Source organism: Engystomops pustulosus, chromosome 2, assembly GCF_040894005.1.
Source record: "Engystomops pustulosus chromosome 2, aEngPut4.maternal, whole genome shotgun sequence".
In the NCBI taxonomy this organism is placed as follows: domain Eukaryota; kingdom Metazoa; phylum Chordata; class Amphibia; order Anura; family Leptodactylidae; genus Engystomops; species Engystomops pustulosus.
In genome coordinates this window covers 206,676,265-206,701,472 of record NC_092412.1, presented here as the reverse complement: position 1 = coordinate 206,701,472, position 25,208 = coordinate 206,676,265, and the positions used below count along the sequence as shown (strand labels likewise).

Here is a 25,208-nt window from a genome sequence, read left to right as displayed (position 1 = left end):
TACTGGCGACAAAAACAATTCCATTATGGGAATTATTTATCTTGGAAATGTGGGCCTATTTGGAAGGGGGGTGGAATTTATCTTAGAGGTTGTTAAATCTGGAACAAAAAGTCACAAATTTTGAGAATCTATGTAATTTGTAATCTATTCCTCACACCAACAGGGGGAGTGGAGTTTTTGTGAAAAAATGTGAAACTTTTTGCAACCGGTGCACAAAAATTCATAACTTTTTAAAACATGTACAGCCAGATAACAAAGATAAATTAGATGCAACACTAAAAAATGGTTGAGTGAATAAAGAAAATTTGTAAAAAATGTAAAAAAAGGAAAACCCCCAGTATGTCTCAAAAGGAGAAACGAATGTGGTCCCCTATATGTGTATTCAAAGAAGAAGTACATGTATGTACCTCTGGATGTATAGCTGTGGGACTGTAACAAAGTGGTACAGTTATGGTAGTCAGTGATGAAGCAGGACGGAGGCCAAAGATATAATATAATAAACAGCTGATGGACCAGTAAGGCAGTGTTGGAGCTACTAGGTAAGTAAATCTTTGAAGTAATACCCACGAGAGACTGAAAAACAACACCTGTACTTAACCCTGGGTTTGAAAACCTTAACGGATGACATCTGTAGTGAGTGCCTTGTTGGTTGTGGAACAACCAGTTTTGGTGAAGCAGGAAAGGTGCATAATAAGTGCATCAATGTCTTTGTAAAGTCTTTCCTAAGCATTTTCAGTTTAGGTAACAAGCATTCTTAGGATACACCGTTCTCTCTTTATGTCCAAGGAAAGGGTTTAATAAAAGATTCTTTACCTCCACCTCCACTTATCCCTGCACTGCAACATGAGCAAAACCATTTTGTATTATCTACCTCATTGTTTTCTTGCATAATTCAAAAACATTCTGTTGAGTCAAGTTGGGTTTAAATCTTACGATCCATAATCAGTATATAAATTATGTTATGCTAGTTTCACTGTTTCTAACATGTTTATAAATACTTAATTTTTTACTTAATTGCCTAATTTTCCCTTCAGCTAGTAATAATAGTATTGTACATACTCAGTATAAGCTGACCCGAGTATAAGTTAAGGTGCCTAAATTTAACACAAAAAAATGGGAAAACCTATTGACTCAAGTATAAGCCTAGGTGGGAAATGCATTGGTCACAGCCTCTACCCAGTATATAGCTATTCAGCCCCCCCCCCCATTATATAGCTAGCCTGCACCCTCCTCCCAGTATGTAGCTAGCCAGTCCCCTGCCCCAGTATATAGTCAGTTAGCATATATCCACTGTATATAGCCAACCCTGTCCTCCCAGTACATAGTTATCGAGGCCCCTGTCCCCCTGTATATAGCAAGCCAGCCCATGTCCTCAGTATATAGCCAACTCTCTGCCTCCAGTATATAGACAGCCAGCACATGCCCCAGTATATAGCCAGCCCCCTAAATATAGAAAGTAAGCACATTCCCCGGTGTTACAAAGCCCATGCCACCCAGTATATATATAGCCACCTCATGCCCTTCAGTATATATCCAGCCCATGCCCCCAATATATAGCCAGCAAGTTTATGCTCCCCAGTATATAGTCAGCCCCCCAGTATATAACCAGCCAGCATATGCCCCCCAGTATATAGTCAGTCCCCTGTACCCAACAATATATCTATCACATGCCCCCCTATTATGAAGCCAGCCCCCTGCTCCCAGTATGTAGCTATCCCATATCCCATGTTTCCTGTCCCCTTTATATAGCCAGCCTCCTATTCCTAGTATGCCAAGTGTCTCGCTCCCGGTGCACACATTTTGATGTCAGTAAATGGCTGATGTCATATTGTTTGCGTGTTCAGGGTGCAAGGACCTGCCACCGGCATCAATGAAGAGGGGGACCTGAGGGGTGCATTGGAAAGGTGAGTACAAAGGGTTTTTTTTGTAGACTCCTGTATAAGCCGAGTTTAGTTTCTTCAACACAATTTTTGGTGCTGAAAAACTCGGTTTAAATTCAAGTATATATGGTGTGTTTATTCATAGGAGCCTACCTATTTAAACTATATTATAAACAGCTTTCTCGGGTCATTATCACAGTAATCTATATTACACAAATCCGCTAGAACAAGCTGAAGTTTTTTCAAAATAATCATTATTGTGATATCATTTGTTTAGTATTTTTATCATTTATAATTTGTATTCTATAACAGTCGACCATATAAGATATGATGCATAAAATTATACTAGTTTAATGCTATACAAATTTAGCACTAGTTCAATTTTAGGAAAGTTCTTGACAATCAAGTCAAATTCTTCTATTGTACAGTGTCTTCTAAAATGAATGGCTACATGTGGTGTGATTATTAGGATTACAATGTTCTTCTTATTCATCTTCTAATGTTCCCGCACTTGTAGGCAACCCACAGAGATAGCTTTAGCTTTTAAAAAAAGGAATAACTAGCACTCTAGATAAAACAATGTGCCTTATTTTAGCCTTTTTGCAAAGTGCGTGACTGCATTAGCTGACAAATCAATTACCATCATAGAGGTATATTTAGAATGACATGTTTAGAGGTCATCTACATGTAAGGGCAATAACCCATTTGTTAAACCTACCGGAACAAAACACATTAATGTGTCCTTCTACCAAATATTATTTGTGGTATTATTCATAAAGGTTATGGAAACAGATGTTATTTTTATGGAATTTACAACTCATTTGACTTTGTTTAATGGGTTTAAAACTTGTTCATAATTATGCACGTATAGGTCATGGTTCATACGGTGAATGACTTTATCTGTATCATATGTAAGGCTCTACACAGCATCTTTCTCACCATTCTCATGGAATTTATTTTATACCATCTTTTAATTAAATACTTTATAGGTAAATTGGTAATTTTTTAAGATAATAGCTCACAACACAATCACATTTATTCAATTTCAATCTCATGCGCATCTGGATTGCCGATAAAACAGTCTTGTAAGAACATGTGGAATCTCAACAGTAAAACACAACAATAACACAATTTCATACACCACAATTTGGTGACTATGTACAGAAATAAATAATAAAAGTATCACCCATTAAAGCAAATGTTTAAGTTATTAATACCTACATAATGCAATGTTGGATGGAACATGTCAGATTTGATAGTATGTGGGAAATAGTATCACCCAGTCCTTTCTCTTTTTTTTTTCTCTTATATTTATATTTTTGGCACATTTGGATATCTGTGTACCACTGAACAGTACATGTATCACACAGAGTGTTAAGAGGTTAAAGGGGTATTCCAGGAATAAGCATAATTTATATACAAATGGGTACTCAAAATATAAGCTAATGTGTAATTAGTTGTAATTTAAAATTTTGCTCCCCTTAGCAGAAAATGCTGGTGACATACACTGTGATGGAGAATTAAAATGCTACTGGCCCTTTAATCAGTCTGTTAATTTCCCCTGTGCGGTCCGTTGTGGAGCAGACAGAGGACAGAAGATGGCCGCTGGTCACATGTCCTGCACCTGCCGGGGCATGTCACTACGTTTGGCTGTAGTCAGTTGGTTGAAGTGCATCCAGTATGGCCAGTGTTGTGGAGATGTGCAGGGATGGCAGTTACACATCATTACTATGGTAACAGAGCAAGAAAGTCTGTTACATCATCACTGGGAGCAAAGCATAAGAGGCAGGAGGAGTTACTGAGAACTAAAGGATCTTGGGACTTGTAGTTTCCAGTGGCGGCCATCTTAGTGCTAACTCCACCTACTTTAGAGAGGCCCTAAATTTTCTAAATCATAAAATCAAACTATTTAAGCTCCATTTTGTGACTAATGACATTGAGTATTGTTGTATTCATTTATTTATATCATCATGGATTTTTGTGTCATACGTTCATATTCCCGGAATACCCCTTTAATAGAATTTTTCCCTCATAACAACAACCCCCAAAAAAAGTAAAATAAGAAAACAATGAAAGAAAATAAAGTTAAAACGTTCTCAAAAAGTAGTGCAAGAAACCAGAACACTTTGTCATAAATGCCCCTGCCCCCATAGGACAAACAAAATATTTTTTTTCCCCAAAAACATTTTTACTGATTAAATGTCTACTGTGTTACTGCTATTTAAGTTCCATCATAAATGCAGGACTAAGCAAGGTAGTTTCCTATGGTAGATTGAATAAATGTTTTTTTCTCTCCAATATAATGGGATTTCAATTGGGTAAAAATTCATATTTCTCATCCATATATTATTCTGGACTGGATTTAAAAGAGAGTGATAAGAGCAGAGGACTGAGAGAATGATACATGATCAAAATGCTTTATCATTATTTACTGTAAAAAGAGATCCTAACAGCTGTACATTTTGATTATTAGTGATGCTGGCAAGTGCCATCTGTTGTTCCGTTTGCCGCTAAGGATTTGTTCTTTTTATATCAGGATGTATTGATTTTTAAAAAAGAAGCAGGTTACTTAATAACGCTGTTCACTGTTTGCTAAAAAGTCAGAAACTGGTTGATAGCTTATTGTAAAATTATATATATATTGCTCTATGCAGGATAACTTTATTTGTAAATTCTTAATAATTTTTTTGTCATGTTTATTTGAAATGACTGCACATGAATATTAGGACCAACCCCATTTCAAAATACAAGTTACCTGCAGTTTATACAGAACATATATTCATAGGGCTGTATAAGTCTGTAAATCTTATATCTGTCAGTAGACTTTTTCATGGTATGGAATATAGAATGCATCTTGTATGTTAAGATTAGTGAATGATTCAAGATTTGATGTGTGAAACTCCCTAAATTTCTTTTAAATATTGATTCAGCTCTGAATCGAATTGGTCTGAACCAATGTTGTTCCAAATTGTTCTGGAAATTGATATATAACAACCTCTTGTCCTCTAAAACGTTGGTCTTTATTTTTATAAAATGGTCCTGCTGTGAGTTTTCCACATTTTTTTTCAATAGGGTTAACATAAGGGTTCGGGTAGGGGTTAAAATTCACCATAGGGGTAACCTTTACTCTAAAGAAATAATTCTTAGAAAATGTACAAAATAATCTTTTTGTAAAGAGAGAGAGGTTTGTATATCAACCAGGACATTGGTTTGTCCAATTGTCAATTAGGAAAAATTTTGATTCATACCAAGTCTATGAATCCATGAATAGGTTTACTAATCTTATGGGTTGGGAGAGTCTCCTTAAGTATTCCTCCAATATGACAAACAAAGCCTTGCACAACTGCCATGTAAATCAAGTTGATGGGATTTGTATTACTATAAATTTTAATACAAGCCAATACAATTTTTCAGAAAAGATTGGCTTAAAAATATGTTAAAAAAGTAAAAAAGGCATAAATCACCCATCAATTCTTCACCATAGCATCAACGTTTCCCAAATCCCAGTACGGATTTTAACTTCCTGGTCCTTTTTCGTACAAGCCATTCAATAATGATACAATTTCATGTTGTCAAAGGGGCTTAGATCCAGAGAGTGACACAGATTTGGTGACTTGTTAAATATGCTAATATTTATTTTAAGCTTAATAGTATTTTATATGCAGTGAAATAATTAATCAATGACATTTTGCATGGTGTTTAAGACTATTAGATTAATGTCAACTTTCTGTTGTTTTCCTTCAGCACCACTTACCGATAAACCACCAAAGTTACTACAGCCTTTGGAAAACAAACTGACAATCCAAGAAGCTCAGATAGGTAAGTCATGAACCCCACTTTTATCTATAAGAGAACTAATAAATGAAGAATTGAAATTTGTTGCCATATATGTTAATTTTATGTTTCAAATAATTTTTTTTAGCATCAACAGTTTATTCTTGTTTATTATTGGGGGAATACGCAAGACAATAGACTTACAAATAGCTCCCATTATCCATTGGCATCCAAAACTTTATACCTCACCCTAGCAACTAAGTCACCAAAAATTTAGAAAAGGCACAAAAGTCTTCCTTTGCTAAAGTAGCAGGATTACAAAGACATAGACCAATCTAAGCATTAATCTGAATCTCTGCTTACCATCCTCTACTTAAAAAATGTAGTGCCAGTTAATAGCCATGTTTTGTAGGGCTATGCTCACACTTGCCACCCACGACTTTGTTTGATTGTCCATGCCACAACTTCACCACAGAACTGGACCAAGGAGTGAAATAGCTTAAGTGGGAAGAATGAGAAGAATCTATTCTGGGGTATATTTTATTGCTGTGGAGACGTCGCCTGAAGTGCTCTGATAAAGCCCCCAAAGTACTTCCACCTATTTCTAAAGTCAACTTTTGGCGGCATGAGTAGAGCAGCTGGAAAATAATTCAGTAATGACTGGCATGTGTGGGTATAGCCCTACTTAGCATATAAGTTCCCATAGTACCCATGAGTTAGGTTTTTATTACTGTTTATGTGAATGATAGTTTATATGCTGTATTTTCTATAAAAATGGAACTTATATTGTCTCTGATTTCCTCATCAATAAATTTATGTTGACATGCTTCCTAAAGAATATAATAAGCATAACTTATTACACACGTTTAATGCTGTTTCTAGGGATATTAAGCTGAATCATTTTGCTGGTACAATTAGACTGTGCTATATTCCATAGATGATTTTTTTTTGCAGTGAAAGGCTATAAAGTTTCTGCTCCATTTAAAAATAAATAGTAAGACAATAGAAAGAGGTTTAAATGATGGTTTCTACATAAAAAGCCACAAAAAATGGAGAAAATTTCAACACAAAGGACTACAACCGATTGAGCACTTGCTAGCCCTTTGTTTAAATTAACTCAGCTTTCAAAAACATCTGCGACAAATGGACATGCAATTCCCTAGTTATACATCCCACAGCAAGAAGTGTCTTTTAATGGTGTAATTAGCAACGGTTAGCTCTTAGTTTCTTCATCTTCTTCTCAGCTTTAGAGGACAGTAATACAAACTTTTTCCTATGTGTTATTTCTGAAATGAAAATAATGAATGATAGAAACTGAAAAGACTATAATTTGCTTAAAATCTTCATCATGCTGCAAATGGCATGTTGAGGAGAGAAAAAAGGGTTAAATGTCATTTTATATGTTGAAAAAGCCTCATGATAATGGAGAAAGATCTTCCCTTTTTTCCCGTTTTGATTTTAGATTTTTTTTCATTAAAGCTGTGTTCTGATCAATAAAATGGGTAGGCCCAGTGTCTATTGGTATGATGTAATGGAATATTGGTGTTTTAAAAAAAAGGATATATATATAAACAATACATTGGGGGACATGTATCTTATTTTTTTTCCTTTGGTCTATAATTGAGACATTTGAAAGGTCTTTTTTGTGCCTAATATATAATCAAGTCTTTTTTCTTGGAATACATACAGGCAGTGCTTGGGTTACGTATAAGATAGGTTCTGTAGGTTTGTTCTTAAGTTGAATTTGTATTTAAGGGGAAACTGTACATTTTACAATTGTAACCCCTGCCAAATTTGTTTTGGTCTCTGTGGACAATTGGATTTTTACAACTTTTGGGTTATTATAAGAACCAGGATCAACAATAAATCTTAGTTGCAGGTAACTCATAGATCTTATCATTGTAGCCTGGGACTAAAGTACAGTAAATTACCAACATCCAGAGGGCTGTTTGTAACTAGAGGTCATATGTAAATCGGGTGTTCTTAAGCAGGGGACCACCTGTATTTAGTTTTGCCTTACTTGGCAGGCGCAATTTTTGTTTTTTCTTGAGATTTTTTGTTGCAAATGTCTCAAAACCCCATAGACACAAGCCACATGAGGGGGTTATGTACAGGAGTGGACACTTTTATAAATTTTGATTTCGAGACCATGTTCTGCATTTTTAAGCACACTAGTCACACCCCAGAGAGATGACGACATATGTGGCTGCGTTTTCAAAAACAGCTAAAAAGAGGAGATTTGCCCAATTACATTGCTGTCAACATTGCGTTTACAAAATGCATCTCTTTTGAGCAGTTGTGATGCGTTGGAAAACACACATTTTAACACCATGTGTGACCACACAGAAGTAACTAATACATCTTCAATAAAATGTGAATGCAAAAATGTATAAATAAATGTATAAAAAAAATGAAGCCCAAACTGTCAATGCCCCACAGGTTTATGTACAACATTTTAAACATTAAAGCATGTAAAATAATTTCAATGTACATGTTAAAACATGGTCCATGGAAAAAAATCATTCCTCTTCACCTGGATGAGGTGCATATTTCTGCCTAAAAGTTGCAAAGCCCTCTTCATACTCCCCCATGCGCAACAAGACGTAAGGGTACGTCATTTTGGGCTATGGAGTTAATAATATATTAATAATATATATTATTCTGAATTGCCTTTTGATGTAAAACTGGGGTCTGTTCCTCTGATGCTCTGTTAATATTTTCTCATGGACCATAAGTGATAGCAATCACATGACCACTTTAACCAATAAATGGAGGAAAAGGTTGTAGGTAGCAGAATTTCCACTACTTTCTGCCATTAAATGATCCCTGCAGTCTGCTGGCTACTAAAAATGAAAAGAGTTCTACGTACAGTATTAAGGCAGGGTGATATTCATGGCAATAATTGCATTAATAAAATGAGATCTAGATATTTTGATGAAAGGAAGTAGTACAGATGTGATATAGTAATTTATTACTTTACAGATAATTAAAGTAATTTGTATTCAACAAGTTAACCATGTAACAAGTTAGAATATACTTTCTGGTCCCTCTGTAGGGTTTGGTGGCTACTTTCTTCCATAAGCAGTGCCTCATCTGTCCAAAAATTCTGTCTTTCTGCACCCGATTGAGTGGAGTTTCATTTTCATGCACATGTTGGCTGGTTTCTGTTTTTTAAAGTAAGCAGGTATATTTTTCTAATCCTGACTTACCCCTTTACACATAATATAAAAAGTGCATGTACAATAAAATAATAAAATAAAATTGTTGCAATTGAATCAAGTAAATACTGTGTTTCAGATTATACATGTCTCACTCTATCACAAAGCAAGTAAATGATTTTTCTGACCTTTAAATTTTTCACAACTTCTGGTTTCATCTTTACTTTCAATTTATGGCTTGTCTGCAACTGCAAGGTTAAGACTATCTATAACACAAGCTTACTTTTATAAAGAAAAATCTAAACCTTTTTGTAAGTGAAAGTTAGTTGTTAAATGGAAAGATTTGTATATAAAAGACACAATGGCCTCTGGTGAAAGGATGTGTGGAGACAGACACAAGAACAGAATACCTAGGGAACTTAATATTAAGAAATGGATGAAAGCAGAGCCTGTCATAGAGCGTAAATAGGCTTATTGCGCCAAATTGTGCCTTTTTAAAATTTGCGCCTAATTAGACACAAAAAAACCCTGCATTTGACAAAGAGCCAAAACGACAAAGGCAAATGAGTTGCAAAAATAGACTCACAACAGGCGCAAAAAGAACGCAGAAAAGGGGAAAATAAGATAAATCCCCCTCCAATGTTTTTTCTGACAAGGTTCCTGAAAAAGCTGTTTTCCATTACAAATGACCCCAGAATCCTGTCCAATAAATAGTTGATAAATCTGCCCCACACACTAAATATTATGAAAGTGTGTTAATCCTAAAATGATGCTTATGATTCTTCCGTGTAAGATTTGTAAAGCAAATATTGCTTATTTTTATCATCCATTTTATTTACAGTTATGTTTATGACTACTGAATGCTGAATGCTGTATGTTTGGTTTTCTCATATGAATACTATTCTTCAGACCCTCCATATTTTTAAAACTAATTTACAATTTGATTGTAATGTTTATGATCCTCTTTCCCTTATATTATTTCATTATTTACTTATATACACATTTATTAATTTTAAATGGTACAATTAGGAGAACTTAGATTTATTTTGTATCTATTTTTTATTTTTTAAACTTATATAACATTGTGTTATGTATTTGATCTAGCTTTCAATACCTTTATAGTTTGTTTTCTTTTGCTTATATTGATATTCTATATCATTGTATGCTTGTTTTGTTGTGAGTGTTTTATAACATGATGCCTTTCAAACATCCCAGGAGCTTAGACTTGAAGTCACAGAAACTTTATCCGAACATCTTGCTTTTAGCCATGTACTATGTTGCGTTGAGTTTTCCCCTTTCCGTTTAAGTGTAGAAGGCAGAACTTCATAGACTAAGAGTCATACTGTAGGTTTATTCATCAGAGCACAGCTTATCTTGTTAGCAAATGTAGCTAACATTTGCTGGCAGCTTTATCACAACTCCTGGGATTCTGTCGATTGCATAATGACAAAAAGAGAAGCAGATGTCTTATGGCAAAATAGGGAAGAGATGAGGCTGCAAATTTCTCTTAGAACCCCTCATTTACCAAGGGAATTTTACTTACCAACATTATGGTAATTCAAGGAATTGAAGTGAACTTATTTTCAGTAACATGTTTATATTATTACCTCCTAATTACTTACTTTTTATTGTTCTCTCTGTTTTTGTTCAATACCAAATAACAGTTGATTATTAGTATGGATGTCATTTTTTTCTCCTTACTTTCTTATGAGCAACATTAACAAATGTGAAGAAGTAGCAGTGATAACCAAAGGGTAATTCATTATTACCCAAATGTAGCAGCAATAACCGTAAGGTAAAATGGCAAAATCACAAGATTACCATGGACATTTTTTTTCCTCACTTGGAATGGATGTTTAGTTAAAGACTAACAACTCAGTAAACAATTTGGATATATTGCAATAGGAATTTATACAATATCATGAGCGGGCCAAAAAATTGTTGTCAACATTTCAAAGTTTATAGTTTATTGATCATAAATCACTGGTGAATTATATATTTGGGGCAAGATTTTCTTTTGGAAATATCAAGATGGAATCCAACGGTAATTGACTGTTTTGAAAATTTCATAAATTATTATTTTTGTGGGTAGAATAGGAAAGTGTGGCCTTATCTCAAGCCATATGCTAGCTTAATCTGTACTCCACATTTCTTTATTTTTCTTTGGTGATGTATTATTATATGTATTTGGTGAGACCTATAGAAGAAACATTGACTCTCACTTGTCCTTTATGACTCGATCTGCCTCTGGCCCTCCATTAGGATAATTTATAACTAATATTATGTAATGTGTTCTCTTTAGTCCATTCCTTTTCTTTACTATAGCATCTCTTTAACTGCAGTTTTATCAGTGTAATCTGTAAAGCCTGAATGAATCATATAATGGCCTCAAACAGCTTTGAAATATTCAGTTACTTTCAAAGACTGTTATAAATTTCAAGTCGTTAGTGGATTATACAGAAAGATCAACCTGTTAGTTTTTCACTGCTTTCAAAATCTCCTAGGAGACTGGCAATGCAGGCTTCTTCCTAAAAGCCTTTTCAGTAAACCTTAGTGTATGTTTTATGTTGCTAACACAATATTTCCAGCAAGTTAAATGTCAGGATGTCATTGGTAATGGTAAATCCGATTATTTTGATTTAATTTGAATTTTACTTTGGTTATTTGATTTTCATGTTCATGGCAAAAAACTTAGACAATGGTTTTCCTACTGGATATGAAATCCTTAATGCCCCATGGGATAATATTGTACATACAATACTGTACCAAAAAAAATATGTTTCAGGCTAATGCAATCAAAATTACATTATCAGGTTTTTCGGTGATAATTATTTTTTTTTTCAACATGCTTACAAATTTAATAAAAAAAGGTTCATTTTTTCCACTGAAACTGTTAAAGGGCTAATATTTGCTGCACCTTTATATTTCTTCTTTTATGTTATAGACAAAACATATAGGGTGTAATTTATCATTAGATCAACTGCTACAGACCTAAGTCTGTCTTTGGAGTTGTACGGTAGTCAGAATTGTTAAAGTGGCTTTGGCCAATACTGGCAGTGTTTCTTGCTGTGTGGGTTGTTTTCGACAGTCACATGAAAAAAACATCAAAAGTCGCAATATAGACCAGGGTAGGGACTGGCGTCAATTTGCACCAAAACTTGCACCTTGTGCCAAATCGCATATCATGAATACAGTCGCATTGTGAAAACTAGACTATGCAAATAATGAATTTGGCGCAAGCAGAGCCTATGTCAAAGTGACTTTTCACTGTCCTTTGTTCATTTGGCGCAATGGCAAGTAGTTATAAAGCATTTGTATCACAACAGTGCCAAAACAAAGCCAGATTTAAAAATACCCCAATAAATTACCCCTAAAGCATCTCATTAGACAATAACAATACTGATCACTGAATCCACTACTGACAAGAAGTGAAGTCACAGCTCAGTTACTTTTCCTCCCTGCATGGAGCATGAAAGACCACAATGAGTCAGGTTCATTGCATTGCTGCCAAAGGTCACTGGGCTTCCCTAAACCATATCAAACAGCTCCAACAAGAAGGTAGCTGTATCATTTACAGAGAATAGAAAAAAAAATAATTTATCAACATTTAGTAATGCAATACAGATAGTGTATTAAAGTTTTTACAAACATAAACAAGTAAATATATGCATAGATATATAAAACATACTTTGTTGTACTTCTCTATGAGTAGTAAAAATTATAAAGATATGATGTTTCAAAGCCATTACCCTCCATAAGATAGCTAAACTATTTTGCATGGAAGCCAGGAGGATCTAGCTGTATAGATTTATTGCAAAGTCCAGGACCAAGACAGTAGAAGGTTTTATTATTTATAAGGAAGATGTGAATAAAAATATCCATTAAACATCATATTCACAGCATCCATTAAAACAGAAGAACAAGTGCTGATGTGTTTCCTTATATATTGTTGTTTATTTGTTTTCCCTTTCCCTTTTGTTTGCTATGATAGTAGCGTCTGGTATCTTGTTATAAATTGTGTAGTTTTCCTTTTCCGTCTTACAGATTCTCAGTATCTGTGAGTGTTTTGAGACTTGTATATACTCTATATATGTGGTGTTTTTTAATAGAATCAGAATTAATGGAAATCTTACATTAAAAATCAAACATGATAAACCAGAGACACTTACTTATAGATCCTGACACAGTGACTATGGTAATCTTCTTATATCTGTTATCCTTCCTTCTAAAATTGAATTATGCTAATAAGCCAGGAGGGCTCTTGGGAAAGCTTGGGGAAGCTCTGGCTTCACAGGCTGTTACACTGTGTTGGAATACATCTCATCCTCCCCCTGCTCCCTCAGCAATTCACCTCTCCCTCTGCCTGCTGTGATCTTGTGAAGAAGCATGTGTGAAGCTATAGCACTAGGATCGGGTTACGCCCACCAGAGACCTTCTGGCTCATAATAATCATTTGACCAGTTGATTTTAGAAGGAAAGTGACCATGAATAATAAATATAAGAATATGACCACAGTCACAGTGCCTGGAACTATGAGTAAATGTCCCTGTCTTAAACTTTAATTGTCGCTCTGATTCATTCTTGTCTCGACTAATGTAACTCCCTACTAATCGGTTTTCCACTTACTATCTGCTCTATAATATACACTTAATGCAGCAGCCAGAGTGGTCTATGAATCCAAAGGCTATGTGGGTGCCTCCATTCTATGTCAGTAACTGGACTGGCTGCCCATCTCTTTCCGTAATTTAAAATAAATCACCCTCATTTATAAAGGTCTGCACAGTACCAATCTGTCCTCATCTCATTCTATCGCCCAGCCTGTGTATGTCAAACCTCTAAGATTACTTTCTTCATTAATTCATAACTTCCACTAACGTCTCCAAACCTTCTCCCGTGCTGCAGCTTGTGTCTAGAATACACTAACTTGATCTATCACACAAATACCTAACTACCAACCTTTCAAATGTGCTCTAAGAACCCAACTTTTCAGGCAGGCCTATCCCGTTCCCTAATTTCATGTAACTTTCACTTTCTTTTTTCTAATATTTCACTGATTTCTGGTTTCAGTGCATATTGATAGCCGCTGGTGACTTGTTCATTCAGCATTATTTATCCATTTATTTAATTATATTAGGACCAATTTGTTAGACATCACTTAGAAGTCTTTCTTGTGTGTGATTTTCTTTCTGTACTATGCACGTATTCACATTTGGTACCACCTCCTAGTTTTTACCAGTGATTTAGAGCAGGGTAAGCAAGTAGAAAAGTAGAATCATTGTTGGAAGCTTAGAGCTTACAATTATTTCTTATTGACTTCTCCAGTGTAGTTGCTTACTAGATCCGTTCTTTTCTTTGCTTTTTATTTTTTCTTGACACATAGGAAATTCCACTTCCATAATTAGTACTGGAGTCAGGTCATATATGTAGCCTATGATTGGCTGACTAGACATTTCCTTTATGTTATGGAGAAGGAAACAAACCAATAGGGTGGGTAGAAGTGGTGGGGGTAGTGTAATTTATTTTCTGTATTCCAAATTTATTTAAGAAATGTTACAAAGCATGAACCAATTGATGACCTTCCTTAGACAAGGACCACATGTGCTTGTTTATAAGTAAAGCCAAGTTATTTCCGTATGTATATAAAGGTTATTTATGAATTGAGAGATTCTGATGAGCTGTCCTAGGTGCTGAAATAATACATTCTACATGATTTACAGACAGAATTTCTGACAAAGTTAATATCATATTATGTATTTGTATTTTATATAAAACAAGGGCATTACTGGTAAAGCCAACAATTTATGGTTGCTTCTTTTATCTTTTTAAATCAATTCATACTAAACTTTTGACAGTTTTGAGTATTGCCTCTAATATTTAAATCAATGCACATTTTCTGAACTATTTTACTGTAATAATTTACTCTAATCTTCCTGGCAAAAAGCTCTTCTTTCAGTGCTAAATGCCAAGATCATCTTTAGGCTTTGAAGATTTTTTTTTCCAGTTTTCAAATCAATTTTTCTAAAAATTTTCCCAGGTGAGTGAAGATTATTAGTTTTATTGATTGAATGAATTAAACCTGTATTGAATAAGATGTCACTTACTGGATTATTTCAATTAAATACTTGGAAGAAGATGAATATTATTCAGTAATGTAAACCATCTTCCATTAGAATGTATTATAGAACAGTATGGGTGTCTGTGTTCTTGTATATGATACTGATTTAAATAAGCTAATTTATTATTTAAATGAATAAAGATGATGTCCAAATTACGATATAGCACAAATACAAAATGTAGTAAATTCAAAATACATAACAATTGTCATTCTAGAATTAAAAAAAGTATAAAGGGACATCTGTAACTTTGGCTCCCTGTTTCAGTAACATGGTGTCTAGTCCATTTATTGACCTACCCAGCTGATCCATCAGTGTCAGTGGCCTCAGAAGTCACAAAAACACAGAAGGAATGGTGATGTTCAGGGGATCTGATAAGGGTGAATATTAGTGTTTAGCGGATCAGAATCACAAAGCTCGGATCTGTACCAATCTTTGCAGGTTTGGGCTCCAAACTCGGATATGTACTTCAGTCAGTTTGCGGCCAGGTGAAGTTCACCACAGCCCCCACTAACATGCCGGCCACTTAGGGCACTGCCATTTTGGGGAGGATCATCACTCCCCAATGACATTATGGGAAGAGAGTATATTCCCCAAAACAAGTCCGCCCAGTGCCACCCATATGGTAGTGCCGGAGCATATGCATCAGAATAATTAATAATAATAATCATAATTCTATCAGTGCCAGCACCGATAGTGGGTGTTTACTAGCAGGACTTCAGTCTGCCACCGGGACCTGGAGCCAAATGCCATTTTTAAATTCGGGCTTGGGACCCAAATTTTATTGGGTCCTCTTATTACCAGTAAATACCTTTTTACTGTTCCAATAAGGACTGAGAATCAATAAAAGTGCATTTTTTTGCGTGTGACACATATTGACCCTTTATAGAAATAATGTTTTTTAAAGGCTAATGGTGTGAATTGCTTCTCAGTCTACAATATAAGTCATTATCCATATTTCATACTGTGATATCTATGTATATACACACTAGTAAGTAGCAAATGTTCCTTTCTAAGTAATATATCTATACTGTACTTAAGCCTTTAGTTCTTAAAAAAAAAAATAATGAGATTAAGCAAAGAACTATACAGTAGTCATTTCCTATTGCTGTGGCTCTCATCTTTATTCTATTAATCAGTGGGGGCTCCGACCAATCATGTATCATGTATATATTCTATAAATTTCTATAAATAAACAACCCTAAAATAGTTAAGTATCCACCTGTTGGAACATAAATTCATCTTGAGTTTTAAAGTGATACAAAAGTTTTTTTCTTTCAATTTGCCTTGACTTAAGTGTAAATACCCCATTAAGATAAGCTTATATTTAATTCATAATTCCACTGTGAGACTTGGATGTGTTTTAGTCACTCTGCTGCTCTTTTCATGATCTTTCTTATTACAGAAATTCTGCTGTATATTTGTCCTCTTTTTTAATAACCCACGGCTACATTTCACATATTGAACTGTGAAGTTTTAATACAAATGTGTAAACAGATATAGGGAAAGATGTTTCAAGGACTCACATGTTTTCAGAGTTTTGAACTGATGTGGCTTATTCTTCATAATATTTTCAGAATTTAATTAAAAAATTATTTCGTTAAAGGCTAATATTTAGGTTATATTTAAGCGATAAACATTACAGATATCAAATCCTTTTAATAGTCTTTTAAGTATATTAACAAAAGTGAAACATTACAGCTAAACAATATTAGCAAGACAGTGCAGGGACCCAGAGGGCCACTAATATAATATAATATAACTGTTTGATATGATTATACAGTGCCTTTCAAAAGTATTCGGACCCCTTTTGCCACATTTCAGGCTTCAAACATAAAGATATAAATTTGTCATTTTTTTGGTGAAGAATCAACAACAAGTGGGACATAATTGTGAAGTGTAACAAATTTTATTGGATATTTTTGTAAAAAATAATAAACTGAAAGCGAGATGTGCAATATTATTTTCCCCCCTTAAGTTTATACTTTGAAGCGATACCTTTTGCTGTGATTACAGCAGCAAGTCACTTGGGGTATGTCTGCACATAAAGAGACTGAAATTCTTGCCCATTCTTCCTTGGAAAACAGCTGGAGCTCAGTGCGGTTAGATGGACAAAGTTTGTGAACAGGAGTTTTCAGCTCTTTCCAAAGATTCTCAATTCGATTCATGTCTGGACTTTGACTTGGCCATTCTAACACCTGGATATGTGGATTTGTGAACCATTCCATTGTAGATTTTGCTTTATGTTTAGGATCATTGGCGTGTTGGAAGATAAATCTCTTCCCATGAATCTTTCTTGTCGCTGCTGAAGAAAAGCAGGCCCAAAATGTGATGCTGCCACCACCATGTTTGACAGTGGGGAATGTGTGTTCAGGGTGTTGAACTGTGTTGCTTTTACGCCGACTACTCTTTGGCATTGTGGCCAAAAAGTTTGATTTTGCTTTCATCGGACCAGAGCACCTTCTTCCAAATGTTTGGTGTCTGCCAGAAGGCTTGTGGCAAACTATGAACAAGACTTTTTATGGATATCTGGCAAGAGGAATGGCTTTCTTCTTGCCACGCCTTCATAAAGGCCAGATCTGGGGCGTGGATGACTGATTGTTTTCCAATGGACAGACTCTCCCACCACAGCTGTAGATCTCTGCAGCTCATCCAGAATGATACTGGGCCTCTTGAATGCATCTCCAAATAGTCTTCTACTTGTTTGATAGGAAAGTTTAGAGGGACAGCTAGGTCTTGGTAGATTTGCAGTGGTCTGATACTCCTTCCATTTTAATATGATCACTTGCACAGAGCTCCTTGGCATGTTTAAAGTTTGTGAAATCATTTTGTATCCAAATCCTGCTTTAAACTTTTCCACAACAGTATCACAGACCTACCTGGTGTGTTTCTTGGTCTTCATGAAGCTCTCTGCACTTTAAACAGAACCATGAGTTTATCACAGAGCAGGTGCACATGTGTCCACATATGTCCATTTCTGTCCACTGGAAGTAACATGGAAGCTTTCTATAGAGTGACAACAAGCAGAGATCTAGAAAGCTGTGATGAATTGATACAGAAAGTATATTGGAAAATTGTTTAACTTTTTATTGTAAAAACATTAACATTTATATGCTGAAAGGGGAACACCCCTTTAAGTGTCTATGTATCAGCAAGTGGATGTGGTGTGAAGCAGCTTGTCAAGATTTTGTTATCATACTGTTCATTGATAGTGTGTTCAAGATTTTTATTCCTAAAGTAAAGTCTTCTACTACATCCAACGAAGCAATAGGTAGACACATCTTTAATTACTTAATATACTGTTGCTTGTACCGTGAGTAATTCTTCCATGATGCAGGTCACTCACTCTTTGCTATTGCTGTTTGGAATTCACAAGCTACTTAGATGGTACTAGCTCTAAATACTACTTCATACAAATTATTCAACGGAATAGAATAGATTCACAAGAAAATGATATAGTTTTGCCTTTATACAAATCCCTGGTCAGACCACACATGGAATATTGTGTACAGTTTTGGGCACCAGTGTATAAATAGGACATAGTGGAACTGAAATGGGTGCAGAGGAGAGCAACCAGGATTATTAGGGGAATGTGGGGACTAGAATACAATGACAGAAAACTAAATTTGGAATTATTCAGCTTAAAAAAAGACGAGAGAGGGGAGACCTCATTACATTGTACAAATACCTGAACAGAGAGTACAAGGATCTTTCCAAAGATTTTTTTTTGTACCCAAACCTGTGAGCAGGACAAAGGGGGCATCCTCTATGCCTAGAAAAGAGGGAGTTTTTTGGTTTTGGAATACCAGAAAAGATCACTTGGAATATGGGGAACATTGAAATAGAAGAAGTGGAGTTTAATAAGGTTTATTTTACTTTGTTTGTTTTATTTTAAGCGGCTCTAATTTTCTTTTATGCCAAACTTGACAATCCTGTCCACACTCTGTTTTTGTTTAAGATATACCACAACAGCAGCCATTCTGCAGCTTTTGTCCAATGCCAACTATACATAACAATTTAATACACCCTTCAGTACAGTAAGTACAGGGACAAGATTTCTCTATAGTTGTACCGCTATATGAAACCATCCCTCATCCATGGCCCATTTCGGTTGCACATTTTTTGCCCTGATTATTGCAGCTTTGAATTTTGGTTGCAGAATACAAACTGTCATTTTGGCTGCCATGTACTGAAAATTACCCAAAGGCTAGATATTCCATTTATTATAATAACTGTATAGCTAATTCAACCTTATATACAATTGTGTCAATTTCTATGTACAATTGTGCCCCATATGTTCCTGCTATGTAGTGATGTGTACTTTTAGTATATTGATTATGCTGTACTGTATAAATCAACTTTATATATACAGTAAGTGCTGCTCTGTTGGAGAATGAACATGTAAATTATTCAGTGCAGAGGAAAAGTGAATTAATAATCATTAACTTTACCACGAACTGAAATAAATAGATCTTTCCAACTGATCACTCACTCATTCTAGCTGTCACTAAAATCAGCATCCGTGCTGGGATATCAAATGGAAACCAATAGGGAAGCACAGATGCATCGCTGAAAGCATTAAATACAGTAAAAATTAAATCTGGAATAAATATCAAATGTTCCGAATCATGTTTAGTTATGCAAGAAATATATTACTATCTAATAAACTGTTATTATGTGAATCTGTTCTATTATGAATTAAGCAGTTATACATTATATAATGGATAGTGATAATTGATGGGGTTATTACTATGCCTTTGTACATTATCAAACCTTTTGTGCAAAGACCTTATTTTTCACTTTGTAGTGTAAAATTCACACATCCTGCAACTTTTAATTATATATTTCCACACCCCAGAGCATAACAAAAAGAACAATTAATTACTTTAGGTGATATCAGTGGCAGACTGGTGTTCCTTGGACCCACCAGATAAAACAATTGTGTGGACCCACCATCCATCAATCTCTAGGAAATAGACTCTAGTAGCCTCCAAATTAGGTTGTCTTCTACTGGTGGTATCCAGCATTAAGCTACACCCTGGGCCCACAGAGAATCCTTTGGTACTCTCGGTGCCAGTCCGAGACTGGGTGCTATCATTCCTACATAAATGGTGGACATCATAGCAGCGGGGTTTATACGGTAACAGCTGCTATTATGTACCATAAAACGATGTCATGTTCACTACAATGGGCAGGAGACTGCTGCAGTTTCCCAGGCATGCTAATCCTATAATACTGCTGTACCAGTATTAACTGGTATTTTACCAGTTAAATTTCTGATGATGAAACGATGATCACTAGCAAACGGTAACATCATGTGACTATGAGTGCCTGTTTCCCCCTACCGGGGGCAGAGTTCCTCCTTATCTTAAATATCCTGCACTTAGCTCATTCCCTTCTGGTTAAAGTTATTTGCTAGTTCTATAATCTGCACTTCTATTGTTTGCTATTTCTGCTTTCCTTCTGCTTTATCCGATTCTTTGCTTGTTCTGCGACTATCCTTTAGAGTTTGTGATTATGTACCTTATATGCTATCTCAGATGCGAGGCTGATTATTTACCACCCATTATTGTGTTTTTATGTTTGTTTGTCTTGTTTTATGTTGGCACTGCAGCCTAGGCAGGGACAGTCTTCAGGATATCACCTAGGATATGAAGAGGCAAGCAGACAGGGTTGTTGGGTGGTTGAAGTTTTAGGGGTAACTGTCCTGTCTGTTGTCCCCAAATCCAGTGTCCCCATTACTGTTTTGTTTTCTGCTGTACCACATGTTAGACATCATACTAAAGAAATTGCTAGCAATCAAAACTTCAGTTTAGTTGACAAAATGGGCTCTTAACACAACTCCATATATATAGATATAAAAATCTACAAATTCAAAAAAAAATTATCTTGCAAAATGAAGCTTGCCTGCTTTGATCATTATCTTACAACAAATACACAGTTGTATAGATTGTTTGAAATAGATTGCACAAGTGTAATAATCTTTTTAGTTGTTTTGTGAATTTTACCCCACAACATAAAAACTGTGCACATGGCAAACATATTTTATCAAATGATACATTCTTCTCATTGTGTTTACCTATAAAATACTGTGCTCTACATGAACCTGATTTGTTACTTTAAGAATGGGTAGATGGATGGTCAGTTGGATGCATGGATTTCCTTGTAATTGATATAGAGCGAGGATCACTAATAGAGAGCTCATAAAAAATGACAGGTGTACTTTATGGTTGAATAAATTGAACACCTCATAAGAAATGTACAGTATGTTCATATTCACAAGGCAGTTCATGCATTATTAAAGCAGGCCTGAAATAGATCTTAAACACAGCCAATGTAGCACCTGTCATTCAGAAGCAATAAAGTAGAGCCGCTGCCCCTCCGCTTGGCTTAAGTGAGAATGTCATTTAATAATTACAATTCATGTTAAATTTACCATAATTAAGACGAAGCAACTGGATGGAATATGAACTCTGCAAGGAGTAATTTCATAGCTATGTTGATTGACAAACCAGATTTAAAGACTTTTTTGTATATTTACAGTATGTAGATATTATCTGCTTAAAAACTCAACTATAACAAAGTGTTGTATCGCAGGTTATTACTTAAAGTGTCTCTTTGCTCTAGCATGATGGCTTTCATTCATGGCTATGGCAGCTATAAAACACCCATTTTTGAACAGTTCCCGATCAAGCATTATAGATTTATTTTTTAAATATTGTGGGTTTTAATTTCTGGACTACTTTTTTGTTGTTTTTGCAGCAAAATGTAATTCAAAGTGACATAGACTTTTTCAAAGTCACATAAACATAGACCTATACAGCGACAAATTCACCATTGCCTTTCCGATTGATCTATTGCCCTGTGACTGCCTTGGATTTATGATTTGCAAATTTCCGTTCAGGTTCACAATAAGTCACTAGCTACTTTACCACCCTTCTGAGGCAGAAAGACAAAGCATTTCAAATTAAAGACAGCAAACAGATGTATTTAACAGTATAATGTAAGGATAACATCACAAGTCAGGCACATACAAAACAAGCACACGACTCACAGCGAGCACAAAAAACAAAATCCTTTATAAATTTCCCCATTGCAGGTCCCTGCATAGTAAAGAGAAAACTAGTTCTCCTGACAATGCAATCAGGGCGGATCCCCTGATAAGATAGAAAATGTGGTGTAAACCAAGCTTGTAACATATATGTACACTAAGGTTTCAGGACACTTGGAAGAAATAAATACAGGCCCTACTCAAAATCTTCCATTTTAGACCAGTATTCTGGTATCTACATCTTTACTGATGCTCATAGTTTTGTTAATTACTTGCCTTTGATGGATTAAAGGATTTTTACTCTTCTCCTTTTACATTATGCCTGTGACAGTAGTAGAATAAGTGAAAAACTAAACAACAACATGTACGGCCAGTCTATTTTTTCTACTTTGATAATGTTTTCATAAGTTCACAAATTTAAACTTACAATTTTTTTTTTGCATTTAAGAAACCTGTATAAAAGAAGTACAGGCAGTCCCCTACTTAAGGACACCCGACTTACAGACGACCCTTAGTTGCCAACGGATCTCTTGATGTTTGGTTATTTACTGTACTTTAACCCTAGGCTCCAATAAACAGCTGTAACAGTTATCAAAGGTGTCTACAATTAAGCTTTATTGATAATACTGGTTCTTATGACAACCCAATATTTTTAAAATCCAATTGTCATGGAGACCAAAATACATTTGTCTGGGGTTACAATTATAAAATATACAGTTCTGACTTACATACAAATTCAACTTAAGAATAAACATACAGAATCTATCTTGTACGTAACCCGGGGACTGCTTATACATAGATAAGTATCAGAAAAGGACTGAAAGTAAACTGGATCCTTAAATGGGTATTCCTACAAAGACAAGAGTCTTAAACATGCTCAGGATAAGAAGATTGCACAAATTCTCTAATTCACTGTTATTAACAAAAATAAAGCATTTCACAGATATAAATCCAACCTGTCTTTAGCAGTCCTGTTGTACACAATTTCGTTTGCCCCTTGACCCGGCCCTGCATCTTTTGACTTTAGGGTTGGATAGACAGGTAAAACAACCACCAGCTTTATACAAAGTACACTTACGTTTGATGCACATTTGGCTCCTTACACCTTTCCTTCTCCTTGCAGATGGTTTCAGAGATGTTTAGGCCTGAGATGCTTATAGAAGAGATTGCCAATATCTTACTAGTAATCATATATAATACAAAATGTGAAGCTGGAAGCACATCAATGTGATTCATGACTACAATTCCTACTTTCAGCTTGATGCATGGTATTAGTCCCTCACCAATTAAATAATAATGTCCTATCACAAGCAAAGCCATCACTATAACATTTTAGACAGTTCTTCTTATGTCTATTATTGGATTAGTTCCCTTAAGTAGTGATATAATTGATCAGAAATCTGTTGCACGCTTGCTTATTGCCATTTAGTATTTGGCAAAGACAAACTTTAAATGGCTTGTCCTTGGAATTTTCATCTGTTTAGTGTCATGTAATCTGAGGAACGCATAAGAAGTTAGCTCCTTGTCTCTGTTGTAGCCAGTTTCCAAATTACCGCCATTAAATTTCATTGAGAACCGTAGTTGCATTTAAGAATTTATCACAAAAAGTAATTCCCGACCAACTCCTTTAAGACCCAAATCTTTGGTGAAGCCAGTAGCTGTTAGCAGGAGTTTTAAAATCAGTTTTAAATTTTGTCCTGGACATGACGATACTGTATATCCAGAATTTAGATACATTAAACATCTGCAAATTCAAATCATTCAATTTCAAGTTGATAAATAGAATTAAATGCCTTATATTTTGTTCAAAATGGATTTTTCACAACTCAATTCTCCACCTATCAAAGAGCTCATTTTAAAAAGGACGTTCTTTATTTTTACAATTCATTATGCATCTTAACAGCAGCTACATTGAAAGTTTTTATATCTGGCTTGACTTATTCAAGATTTTTATGGATTTTGTATTAGCAACAACAGCTAAAATCTACCTTACAGTCAAAGAAAAAGTTTGTAAGAAAGCGTAGCCCGTGCTTCAGAGTAATCTTAGACTGCACATTCTCCTTCTCTAGCCTATACAACACATTCTCTTTATCTTTCAGCTGCATACTTTATTCTTTTAGAAAATCCATTTACTCCATAGAAGTTAATGAAAGCTTTCTGCCATTTAGAATGACAGTTTTATGAGCTACAAGATTACCATAGCTACAGTTAAGGTAAACTTTGACATAACACAAAAATATGCTGACCCGTAAGAATCCTATCTTCAAAGGCAAGACCTAGACAGTATTTCAAATTGAGTTTCTTTCTGTTCTGACAAGTTACTGAACATCTTCTATGGGAGCAAGATGAGCACTTGGTATGCTCTGCACCTCATCATTTTTTAATGTGTAACATTATTTAAGATTATTCTGCTGTTGCAGTTTAAAAGTCAGTCTGAAATATCATATCTAGAAACTGTGCACCTTATGCAACCCCTCTAGGAGCCTGACTATGTGTGATATAGTATTGATTAGCATTCCGGATGCAATCCTGTAGTGCTATTATTTTATCATCATAGAAAGTGAGGCTGTGTTTTGTTACTAACCCTAATTTACATACCGCAAGTTTATTCACCAACGCTCTACTAGTATAACTAACTTATATGCATTGCCAACATTAAAAAGAAAATGTGTATTTTGGGGGAATGAGTGGGAACTGTTTAGTATAGCGCAAAAGATGAATCGCTGTTTATCAATACCGAGAACTGCAGCAAATGTTGTAAAATAACGCTATTGGCTCTCCCTGTTCTCCTATCACTTGACTTTTTAAAAGAATTAGTGGCCTTTGACCTCACATTTTCTTATCAAGGGTTGTAATAGACCTTAAAAAATAACTGCAGCATTGTAAATATTCTGTGATCTTAAGGAGACAATAGGCATTCCCATCGCCACCCCTGCGCAATCTCTTCAGCCGGCAAATTTTCATATCGGAAAATTTGCCTGCTGCATTAATTGTTTTCCTTTTTTATTCTGGCAATAAAAGGCACCTTCCACCCATTTATTGTTTATGTTCCTAATGCTTAGATTTTGCTATATACCTGTATCTTGGAATCTGCCTTCACTTAAGCTGTGCTGCTTAAACTGTGTCCACCATCCTGCCTGTGTGGTTAGGATCCGGCATACGTCCTGCAGAACGTATGCGGGATATGTGCAGATAAAGTGGAGCAAGCTGCATAGTCTCTGCATTCATCTGC

General features: G+C 35.2%; 1 protein-coding gene across 2 annotated transcripts in view; it reads left to right on the top strand.

Moving 5' to 3' along the window:
- The window catches only part of IL1RAPL1 (interleukin 1 receptor accessory protein like 1), a 921,392-nt gene that overhangs the window by 725,809 nt on the left and 170,375 nt on the right, over positions 1-25,208 (top strand). For both annotated transcript variants that reach the window (XM_072137921.1, XM_072137922.1), the window contains exon 6: positions 5,625-5,699. In XM_072137921.1, the coding sequence (XP_071994022.1) occupies positions 5,625-5,699 (75 nt within the window). The remainder of the gene's footprint in view (positions 1-5,624; positions 5,700-25,208) is intronic.